Source organism: Oncorhynchus kisutch, linkage group LG4, assembly GCF_002021735.2.
Source record: "Oncorhynchus kisutch isolate 150728-3 linkage group LG4, Okis_V2, whole genome shotgun sequence".
NCBI lineage: Eukaryota > Metazoa > Chordata > Actinopteri > Salmoniformes > Salmonidae > Oncorhynchus > Oncorhynchus kisutch.
In genome coordinates this window covers 21,975,962-21,988,166 of record NC_034177.2, presented here as the reverse complement: position 1 = coordinate 21,988,166, position 12,205 = coordinate 21,975,962, and the positions used below count along the sequence as shown (strand labels likewise).

The 12,205-nt window shown below is 41.4% G+C and overlaps 1 protein-coding gene across 4 annotated transcripts in view; it reads left to right on the top strand.

The window, feature by feature from the left end:
- LOC109889239 (low-density lipoprotein receptor-related protein 5) overlaps nucleotides 1–12,205 on the top strand; it is a 76,631-nt gene that overhangs the window by 39,460 nt on the left and 24,966 nt on the right. The window contains exon 1 of one of the 4 annotated variants that reach the window (XM_031822642.1): nucleotides 5,776–5,978. The exons of 2 other annotated variants lie outside the window; for them this stretch is intronic. Coding sequence is in view for 1 of the 2 variants with exons in the window: in XM_020480523.2 (XP_020336112.1) it covers nucleotides 8,212–8,250 (39 nt within the window). In the remaining variant the exon portion in view is untranslated. Of the gene's footprint in view, nucleotides 1–5,775; nucleotides 5,979–8,168; nucleotides 8,251–12,205 lie in introns of those variants that run through there. One more of the 4 variants, XM_020480523.2, reaches the window with a different exon arrangement.

The window sequence follows — 12,205 nt, the reverse complement described above, 5'->3', positions numbered from 1 at the left end:
GTTATACTCCTGTGGTAAAGATAAGCAATATGCCTAATATTAGGAAAGTTGAGAAATAAATATAGTAGGCCTAGCCTATAGAAAGCTGATGGGATCCTCCTCTTTTTAATAGAGGCCATCACTCTGTTTCATCGCACAATTGCAAAGCCTATAGAAATGTTGCTGCTCTCATGAAGTGTTTGATTAGATTTTCTATTACATTTACATTGATGTCAGAGTGATTAGAGGGACAATATAGTGCTGTGTACCAGGCAGTTGGCAAGTTTGGTAGGCTACTAACAACCATCAGCAGCATCACAACTTCGAGAAGCCTAATTACCATAACTAAACGGTGACGTGGAATTTGACTGCCTTTATGACTAGTGACTGCTAGTGTGGCGGTAATACGATTACAGCCTTACTAGAGGCTAGCTAACCTATTCCCTGCACTAGTAAAGCTAGCTAGCCAGGTAGCTACCGGTAACTATTAGCAACTGTAGATAATTGTTTCAAATGTTGTTTCAATCATAGGAATACCTGTCACTATGCTAGCTAGCTACCATTCTACTGTTTTTCATTATCTGAAGAGTAATGGTTAGGTAGCTACTAACTACTGTACTCAATGTAGTTAGCTTTCTAAACAACAACTGGAATGACCTAGCTGTAATGTTTACACGTATCCCCACTAGCTGGTTATTAGATGACCAATATAACAGTTGGCCCTAAATCTTTTTGTAGTGAGCTAAGGAAAGCAACTCTTGCCTGTATGTATCAGTAATGGACAGTAGCTAGAATGTGTAACGCTAACAATACTATTAGAAATAGGCCACTACCAACACAGTATGCCAACTTCTTGCACATAGTTGTGTTGAGCCGGTGCCCTTAGAATAAGGTTGTCACTTGGTCAAATATGAATTCATATTCTTTACAAATACATTGCATATCAATAAACATCATACAATATATGCATACCATGTAATCCTACTGTATGTTCCTTTTGTATTAGCAAACTTCATCCAGATATTACACTGTTGATGTGTATGTAGTAGTGCTGCAGCTCTCTGCCCCCCTGATTGCTGAATCATTAACCCATATTTTTAACCTGACGATTATATCTGGTACCATCCCCAAGGTTTGGAAGGCAGCCCATGTACTCCCCTTCAAAAAAGTGGTGACCCTTGTGAACTAAATAATTATCACCCTATTTCTAAACTTTTTGCCTAGCTAAAATATTAGAATCCTTTATTAATTCTCAGCTAAGATCTTTCTTATCTTTGAAATGTATTCTAAATGTACATCAGTTGGGTTTTAGACCAGGTCATAGCACTCTCTGCTGCATCCCTAGTTATAAATGATGTGGTTACCTGCATGGATAAAAGGCAACATTGTGCCGCCCTCTTCATTGACCTGTCAAAGGCTTCCGATAATGTTGATCACTCACTGCTAATTCAGAGGCTTTTCTCAATTCGCTTAGACCAGGCTGCATGTAACTGGTTTAAAAATTACTTGACAGATAGAACTCAATGTGTATCTACTTATGGTGTTAAATTAGGTTTCCTGGATATTACGAAAGGTGTTCCGCAGGGGTCAATTTTGGGTCCACACATTTTGGGTCAACAGAACTTTTCTTTGCTGACGGGCTATCAAGTAGGCCTATTCCTTTTCCCGAGATACAATGGAGTTTGAAATGGTGATTGGCCTAGAGTCCACTGCCTCCTTTTCTTTTAAACATGCTGCTGAAAGCCTGGTTTTGAATACGGTCCAAGAACATCCCCTTTCATCTTGGGACTCGCACGTCTGAAAGAAGGCTAAGTTATTGGCACTCTGATTAGCAGGTTTTTCCTTAAACAGTAAGGGAATTGTGGTCTTTTATTTGTCTCTCTTTGTGTTTTTGCCTCTTTTTGAGGAATCTGACTCCCTCTGCAGCCGCGCCACCCCCACCTCCCGGTGAAAGCCTCTGATGTTGCCGCACACCCCCTCTTTCACCCCATCACTGGTGAGATCCTGAGGATAACTCATTTGACTGATGCACTAGTCCTCTATACAGAAACTCCTGCTTTGTTGTACAATTATGCAGATTCTCCTTCGGTGGAGCATTTAGTCACCCTTCATTGCCGTGTGTGTGCGGCGGGGTTCCATATGGTACATTAGAGGGAAATAACAGGGGGCGGTGATGGAATTTCCTCCTGTAAAATATGAGAGGAATGAAAAATATATCCAGGAACTGGGTGTTAGTTCTCAGAAGTGGTCTGAACCTCAAAGACCTCCTGTGATCTCAACAGCTAGGCCTATACCCATCTCTACGTGCTGGTGAGAAAAGAGTAGAGGCAACTTTGAACCCATGTGTGAAAATAACACTTTTCCTTCTATGGCACTCTGCTGAGCCATGAATCTCATTAAAATAACTAAGATTAGGGCCTCCCGAGTGGCACAGTGGTCTAAGGCACTGCATCGCAGTGCTAGCTGTGCCCCTAGAGATCCTGGTTAGAGTCCCCCCCCAAAAATAACTACGATTAAATGGACAAAAAAAGATTCTAAGTTGCCTGTTTTTATGACAAATAAATCATTATGTGAAGTGGTCTATTTCTATTTTTAAAAAGTGGAGAACGTGCACGAACAACAATGAGTAATTGAGTGCATTTGATTACTTGAGTTGTTTTCTGTGCTTCAGTCAAAGTAGTGGCATCCAGGCCTTTTTCACCACCACAATGAAAAGCCTTGCTCTGAAAGGAAGTCTTTATTTGGGCCTGAGAGCTGAGTCTGACCAGCTGAAGGCCCTGGTGCTGGCTGAAACCCCTCTCGTCTGAAAGGATCAATAATGTTTTCTTTAAAGTTCCTCCGAAGCGTCGCTCAGGTGGCCTCGCCACATTGTTGTGTCTTGAGCCGTGAAACTTAATTTGTGGAGGATTTTCCAACAAGGGGCCTCTCTCTAAAACATTGGCCATGCTAATGACAGCTTTAGTCTCAGTGTAAGTGGCCCATCCAAGCCTCTTCACATTCAGGACGGTGGGTAGGACAGCAGCTGAGTAGCCATAGAGCACTCAACACGTACATAGCCCTCTGATCGGTCAGTCTCAACTGCTCATCAACAGGTAGACTCACTCTGCTTATGCCTGTCCGACCACTCCCACAGTCAGTAAACTCAAACCACCAACTTCTAGGAAAAAAAGTTCAAAAACTCCTTAATAAATTCCCATTCCCCTATGGATTCCTTTGCCCATCATAGTCAATTCTGCGTTTTCGTTCAGTAAGACTTTTGAGGGATTAAGTCTGGCCCAGCATCAGCTGGGATGTTCCCCTCTTCCTACAGGCTATCCAAAGGCTTTTTTATTAAGAGGGAAGGGGGGTGATGGCATGTGTACCTCATGTTTATTAAGAGGGAAGGGGGGTGATGGCATGTGTATCTCATGTTTATTAAGAGGGAAGGGGGGTGATGGCATGTGTATCTCATGTTTATTAAGAGGGAAGGGGGGTGATGGCATGTGTATCTCATGTTTATTAAGAGGGAAGGGGGGTGATGGCATGTGTATCTCATGTTTATTAAGAGGGAAGGGGGGTGATGGCATGTGTATCTCATGTTTATTAAGAGGGAAGGGGGGTGATGGCATGTGTACCTCATGTTTATTAAGAGGGAAGGGGGTGATGGCATGTGTACCTCATGTTTATTAAGAGGGAAGGGGGGTGATGGCATGTGTACCTCATGTTTATTAAGAGGGAAGGGGGTGATGGCATGTGTATCTCATGTTCAGAGGTGTCCAATAAGACATCTTTGTACCAGCTTGTTGTGCTGGCCTTGTTGGCTTGTTTTGTTTGCACTGCTACGTTTTATAGCTCACTTGTCACCGCATCTGGACCGAATAGTTTGGCTTCCGTTGCCCTTTGCTTTAAATTACACAAAAATAAATGACTGGCCTTTCTCCCTGAAAGGGTCTGCTCCCATTTAACAGTGCCTTGATAAATTATACTTTTTTTGTGGAGACTTCAGTCAAAACCCAGATTTCTTTAAAAAGCCCCTTGTCCGAGAAGCCAAGAAGTTAATTGCCTGGTAACAGATTGTTGCTGTTTTTTGCCTTATACAGTGAGGTCTTAAAACATTCATGTGCCAAGCTCTGAGGAAGGATGCAATGTTTGAGGAGAATAAAAGACACCTGACTTTTGTAATATTTTCCACCCCCATCAGCCCATCTGCTCACTCACTTCGCCATACATCATGTACAAGGCTGTTTTAGAAAACACATCTCTAGGTATCTGAAAGACTCATTAGTGGCAAGTGCAGCTCTTTGAGTGCATTCATCAAGGTTAGTTAGTGTTTTAAAGATGGCTGCCAAGACTGATGGTTAAGAGCTGGCTTAAACCTGTTAAACTCCAATGTGTCTGACATAATTAGGCTAGATGAATGGAGGTTTTCCAATACATTTTTTACAGGAAGAGAACTATTAGCTATTACCTGTTTCAGGTGTCTTGCCACAATTTTCCAAGATACCTCGCCGGTAAACGCTCATCATCATCGTCTTGATGGCTCATAGCGGTGCACCTTTTGTAAATAACAAATTAAAACTAAAGATGGTTTGGAGAGTAGGCTCTTGAATCAACAAGAACGTCTGTTTTCTTTTTGACGTTACAGCCCTGCTATATGGGAGGACGTGATTCGCTTCTTCAAAGGTTAATACCTGTACAGAGTGCTGTCTGGCTCTTCTCCCTAGCTCCAGCTATGAGCCTGCCTGTTCTCATAGTGTTCAGCCAGAAAGGCAGTCCCAGCTCCGTGCTGAACAATAATCTGTCTCATTTCCGTAGGGATGTGCATTATTCCACATCTGTCAGCAGGTGTGGGGGTGGGGGGTTCCTCTGCTCCTGTTCTGGCTATGTTTGTGGCTTAACATGATTGTGCCGTGGCTACCCCTCGTTCCATAGCAGTGTTGTGATGAGGAGTTGCCGGCAGTTGTCGACTTGTCTGTTCACAATGCAGCCCATATGTATCCTAAATACCACATTGTGTTGGAATTTACAGGCAAATAGGCCTGAGTGGCATTTAAAGAAGTTGCTGAGACATCCAGCCTGTTTAGACCGTTCTTTGAAAACCCAGTTGAGAAGAAAGGAATGAACTCTGATAGTTCCTAGCTACATTAACATTGTCTACAATTTCCTTGAATATGGTGCTTGTAGGGTTGATTTCCCCATCACTTTTGCCTAAGTTATGTGTGTGTGCAGGTGGGCTCAACGATTGACTGACATTGTAAATATAGGTTAAATAATGGTTTGTATACTGGTTCTGCACACTGTTGACAGTACTCTTTGCTGTAATGATTCTGAATGAACAGCCTAAATGAGCCCCAAAGCTCTTCTTACCCAAGTTATGTATTTACTCATGCCTCCTGGATCAGCAGGATTGTCTGAGTGTGAAAGCTGCAACACCATGTAAGTGTAATAATGTTTTGGCTATGCTGGACATACTGTTGGCAGGCCTGGTAGGCGAATACATGGCTGTTTATAGACTGGTGCATGAGATTGACTGTGAGTGAATCTCTCCAGACACTATATCCATATCTCCCGGGAAGGTGTCTGGATCAGGAGAAGATGGAGTTCCATGGATCAATAATTATTATGTTCAGGTAGACCAGTGTTTCCCAAACTCGGTCCTCGGGAACCCCAAGGGGTGCACATTTAGTTTTTTTGCCCTAGCATTACACAGCTGATTTAGATCATTAAAGCTTAATTAGTTGACTATTTGAATCAGCTGTGTAGTGCTATGGCAAAAATCAAAACATGCACCCCCTGGGGTCTTGAGTTTGGGAAATACTAAGCTAGACCCACTCTGCTTCTGGTTCTGTGTGTCTGTCTGGGTGTGTGCGTGCGTGTTGGAGTTTGTCCATATGGTACAGTGGGATTTTGTATGGAAATATTCATGCCATACATTATAAATCCCAGTATATCAACTTGATCCTGTGGGGCTAAAATGTCTCCTTCAGCCAGGAAATAACTCAATCATCTACCATTTGAAGGTATGCCTTTATAACCAAATGATTGTATTTTATATATAGTTTTCTAGCAATAAGCTAATCCTGTTACTGTACTATGTGAGGAAAAGCTGTTTGTCCAGGCTCTGAGGGGGGAGTTCGGCATCATATTAGGCTCATGTTGAGTTCCAGAGGAGGGCTACGATTATGATAATATAAATATGTATTGCAGTAGGATGTTGATATTTTGTAAACAGGATACAGGAGCTCATGAGATCCACCAATTATTTTTAAAGATTAGTCTGTGAAGACTAACATCAACCTGTAGGAGCAAGCCAGTAAAACATATTCTAGAAGAATTTGATCATACAGCCAATAGTCTAGTCTTTAAACCACATTTTTGTTAAAGGATTCAAACAGTAGAAACATTTTATATTGGGTGACATAGTTTGAATGTTATTTGAGAATATAGCGTTTTTCTCCTTTCCTGCTTATTTCCTGTGGAGGTGGTCGACCCTCAGAAGGGAGGGAGAGAAAGAAAAGAGAGAGGGAGGCTTGAAAAGGGACTGAAGGGGGTTGGGGGGGAAGTGCATGGAACATTGAGATGGATTGGGAGGATAATGTTTGACTGTTTGACTTAAGGCAGCGCTCTTCTCGGCAGATAAAAATATAATATAATTTGTTGCCGAGTCGGGCCCTCGGAAGAACTGGCCAAACCCTATAACATTTCAAAGCCAATTGTGAATTGGAAGATTGTTTGGTGTGAAGGGGCCTTGGAGGGGGGGTGTAAATGATCAAATCTGCCAGGTAAAAGGGGTTGGGGGATGCTCATGTGGAGATTTAATTTGTGCTCTTCTCCTGAACTACTTGAGGTAATGCAGTCCACCAGGTTATGTGCATCTTCATGGTGATCCCCAAACTGAGCCAACAGGCCATATGCTGGGTTTGTGTTCCTACCTGCCCAATGATATGAAGGGCAGGTAGGAACACAAACCCAGGAAAATACCCAGATCCCACAACCACAAATATCTAACTTTTTAAGGACATTGACTTTATAGCCTACATGCTTTTTAATTCAGATGAAATAGGATAAACTAGTGCTTGATATTTTAAAAGGTCTTTGGAATTATGATCTGTAATTTTGAGACAGTCATAAAAAAATACATGTTATTTATGTCATAAATTCTGTGTGTGTCTGTCGTCTATGTAGAGCATTGGTCAGGCCTCAGTCATTTTCCTCAGAGAAGCTTTAAAGTGGAACTGACGGCTTTTTAGCAAAACGGAAATCTTGATAAAATGTTTTTTATATTTTCTGACAAGCGAGCACAGAGTCATTTTCATACTTTCATAGAATGTTTGGGAATGGCGTAGAGTAAGGCATTTGTAAAAAAATATATATAATAAATAAAAAATAAATTAATAGCCACTGCAGTAGATAAAACCTAATAAAAACGTGCCAGTTTTGTTCAGGCCCAGACTACACAGACCGGTGCGCCATAACCAATCAGAACTTGTGTAGGCATACATGTAACTAAGCCATTTGCCACATGTGCCTGCCATCATACACTTTGAACTGGACTGTGTGTTTACAGACTGTAGCATTAGCTCAACTTTAGATCATTAGAAAGTGTTTGTCAAAAACCACAAAATACCCCTGAATGGTTTTCTGCTAAAATGCAAATAAATACTACGGACATCCTCTTATATTTGGGAACTTAACAGTCCTATTGATCAAACAACCCTGAACAGGTAGGCTCTCTCTCTCTGTTGCCTATAAGGCATGGCTCTCCAACCCTGTTCCTGGTGAGCTACCTTCCTGTAGGTTTTCACCCCAACCCGACTCTAGCACACCTGATTCTAACAATTAGCTAGTTGATAAGCTGAACCAGGTTAGTTACAACTGGGATTTGAGCAAATTTTGCTAGGCTTTTTTTTCTTCTTTATCCTCTGTTTTTCCAGCAATTTGTATTTTGAAATATTGCAACAGGCCTAGGTCTATTATAGATGCTTTTCACTTACAACCACAAATCAACAATCAGCTATTTCATATGCTGCTCGCGCTGCCCAAATAGCACGCTCCCTGACGGTTGGTTATGCCCTGGCATTGTAATTTAAGGCTCTCCAACCCTGTTCCTGGTGAGCTACCATCCTGTAGGTTTTCACTCCAACCCGAATCTAGCACACCTGATTCTAATTATCAGCTAGTTGATAAGCTGAACCAGGTTAGTTACAACTGGGGTGGGAGCGAAAACCTACAGGAGTGTAGCTGTCAAGGGACATGTTGGGATACACCTGCTATAAGGGCTCCAACACACTGGTAGGATTGTCAAACGTTTGCCTGCCGACAGTATTTGGCACCTCTGAACAGAATGTCGGCAGACAAACTCTTTTGTGTTCACACACACACCAAAGACTTTGGAAGTAGTCAGCCTCGCCGCCTAAAATACAAACCAGACGGTGGCAGACTAGCATTGTTTGGCAATGCATATCCGTGCATACTGCTTATGATCTAGATTCCAAGCTTTCTATGTAATGTTTCAATGATATTTTGAAGAAAGCTTTTGTTGATACTAGCCAGATGGCCACGGCTAGATAACTACCTACAGTTGAAGTCGGAAGTTTACATACACTTATGTTGGAGTCATTAAAACTTGTTTTTCAACCACTCCACAAATTTCTTGTTAACAAATTATAGTTTTGGCAAGTCGGTTAGGACATCTACTTTGTGCATGACTCAAGTACATTTACCAACAATTATTTCACTTGTAAATTCACTGTATCACAATTCCAGTGGGTCAGAAGTTTACATACACTAAGTTGACTGTGCCTTTAAACAGCTAGGAAAATTCTGGAAAATGATGTCATGGCTTTAGAAGCTTCTGATAGTCTAATTGACATAATTTCAGTCCATTGGAGGTGTAGCTGTAGATGTATTTCAAGGCCTACCTTCAAACTCAGTGCCTTTTTCCTTGACATCATGGGAAAATCGAAAGAAATTCCCCAAACCCTCAGAAAAGGACCTTGTGAAGATGCTGGAGAAAACAGGTACAAAAGTATCTATATCCACAGTAAAACAAGTCCTATATCGACATAACCTGAAATGCTGCTCAGCAAGGAAGAAGCCACTGCTCCAAAACCGCCATAAAAAAGCCAGACTACGGCTTGCAACTGCACATGGGGACAAAGATTGTACTTTTTGGAGAAATGTCCTCTGGTCTGATGAAACCCAAATAGAACTGTTAATGACCATCGTCATTAACGGGCTTGCAAGCCCGAAGAACACCATCCCAACTGTGAAGCACAGGGGTGGAAGCATCATGTTGTGGGGGTTCTTTGCTGCAGGAGGGACTGGTGCACTTGACAAAATAGATGGCATCATGATGTAGGAAAATGATGTGCTCTGTCTGGAGGAATGGGCCAAAATTCACCCAACTTATTGTGGGAAGCTTGTGGAAGGCTACCCAAAACGTTTGACCCAAGTTAAACAATTTAAAGGCAATGCTACCAAATACACATTGAGTGTATTTGACCCACCGGGAATGTGATGAAAGAAATAAAAGCTGAAATAATTCATTCTCAACTATTTTGACATTTCACGTTCTTAAAATAAAATGGTGATCCTAACTGACCTAAGACAGGGAATTTTTACTAGGACTAAATGTCAGGAATTGAGTTTTTAAATGTATTTGGCTGAGGTGTATGTAAACTTCCGACTTCAACTGTAACAATTTAATTCACTCATCCCATACTGCCAGTGTCAGCCCATAGCCAAATGTTTAGCTAGGTAGCCAGCAAGCTCGGCAGCTAACACAGGCAGCTCTTTCATGGAAACTAGCTGATCCATTGTGATTCAATACTAGCTACAATGGTTAGCTAGATTGGAGGAAGTATTTTTAGTGTTGTGTGTATTGCGTCTTTGCACTTAGCTAGCTACCATCCCATAGCCAACATTGCATATGAAGTGTGACTGGCTCATCCGTGGATGTAAGGAAAAAATGCACCTTTATGTCATAAATGCTGTGTGTGTCTGTCCCCCACTTGGGGGTTCATGTTTTCTGATTGGCTCAAAGTTAATTTGTTGTCCACTTACAAGCGTTGCGATTCTACAAGTAGAATCAGTAGATTTGTCGGCACGGAGCAGGAATCGATTTTGTTCTAGCAAGAGAAGGAACGGCCACCCACTGTGAAAAGTATCTATCCGCAGTCAATCAGTAGTGAGATTCTCATTGTGTTTCATGCTTAAGATCAACAACTAATTTTAGCCAGAGCAAGTTGAGCTAAAATCTAAATAGGGAACTGTAGATAAACCCTCTCAAACCTTGTCAGCTTGTGGTTGGTTGTCAAAATTGCGCTGATAAACGCTGGGGAATAGTAGCCTGCTCACCCTTCTGCAGCTTGCCTGCTAACGCATGCTTCTATCCCAACCCACGTTTTGACAACAATGGGAACTTGCCTGCCTGCACATTTGTTCGATGACAAATATATTTGATTGACAACTAAGAGATGGTAACTGTGGATAAGTCGTTCAAGTTCAACATAGCTGTATTTGGGGAAAGCAAAACTAAATATTTAAAAAATCACCTTAATTAAAAAGTATTGCTGCATCTGTCATCACCTTTGCAGACTTATTTTTTTTTTTTTTTTTTTTTTCACCTTTTATTTAACCAGGTAGGCTAGTTGAGAACAAGTTCTCATTTGCAACTGCGACCTGGCCAAGATAAAGCATAGCAGTGTGAACAGACAACACAGATAGCCAACTATTCCTAATATGATGTAGATTGGATAGTCGTAAATTAGGCTAATAATATATGTATTTTTATTTTACTAGGCAAGTCAGTTAAGAACAAATTCTTATTTACAATGATGGCCTACCCGACCAAACCCTAATCCGGATGACGCTGGGCAAATTGTGCGCCGCCTTATGGGACTCCCAATCACGTCCGGTTGTGATACAGCCTGGAATCGAACCCGGGTCTGTAGTGATGCCTCTAGCACTGAGATGCAGTGCCTTAGACCGCAGCGCCACTCGGGAGCCCAATATAAGTGACTCACTGTTCGAAAAAAATACTTCTGCTTTTCTTCGCCTTTCTTTGCACACATCCAGAGCTCTGCCCCAGCTAGAGTGACATTTTTTTAGCTAGATCCAAGAAAAGTATTTAACTATTTTTGCCTTTTTATAAACGTATTATATTCAATTCTACGACTCTTTACCTTTGACTGGAGACACTAGTAGAATCTTTAATACCCCAAAAATTACAGGGTAGGCTACTCGGCTGACACTGACAAACTGAGGTAAATGAAAGCGACCTCGTCTTGGAGGAGGAAATTATTGTTCTAAGAAACTGTCAAGGAGCACGGAGACACCCAATGATAAAGACAGTGAATATGAGCACTCACCGGGATATGGCCGATGCTCTTCGCTATAGTGCCAATAAGATGAGCTACTGTTCACTCAATAAACTATTGCGAGTTGAGAATTTTGATAGCGTAGCAAAATACCAGTTATTTTTTCTTTATCCTCTTGTGTTTTTCCAGCGATTTGTATTTTGAAATATTGCGGTAGGCCTAGGTCCATTATAGATGCTTTTCACTTACAACCAGCTATTTCATATGCTGCTCGCACTGTCCAAATAGCAAGCTTCCAGACTGTTGGTTATGCCATGACCTTGTGGTTTTAAAACAATCCAAATAGCAAGCTTCTAGACTGTTGGTTATGCCATGACCTTGTGGTTTTAAAACAATCCAAATAGCAAGCTTCTAGACTGTTGGTTATGCCATGACCTTGTGGTTTTAAAACAATCCAAATAGCAAGCTTCTAGACTGTTGGTTATGCCATGACCTTGTGGTTTTAAAACAATCCAAATAGCAAGCTTCTAGACTGTTGGTTATGCCATGACCTTGTGGTTTTAAAACAATCCAAATAGCAAGCTTCCAGACTGTTGGTTATGCCATGACCTTGTGGTTTTAAAACAATCCAAATAGCAAGCTTCCAGACTGTTGGTTATGCCATGACCTTGTGGTTTTAAAACAATCCAAATAGCAAGCTTCTAGACTGTTGGTTATGCCATGACCTTGTGGTTTTAAAACAATCCAAATAGCAAGCTTCCAGACTGTTGGTTATGCCATGACCTTGTGGTTTTAAATGATCCTCTGTGGCTAAATAATTTTCTCTGGTGTAGGGTTTTGAAGGATTATATTTATTATTGTGTAGACTGGAGAAATTATATAACTTTGCCAAGTTCAATTTACTTTAGGGGAAGTGATTCACATTT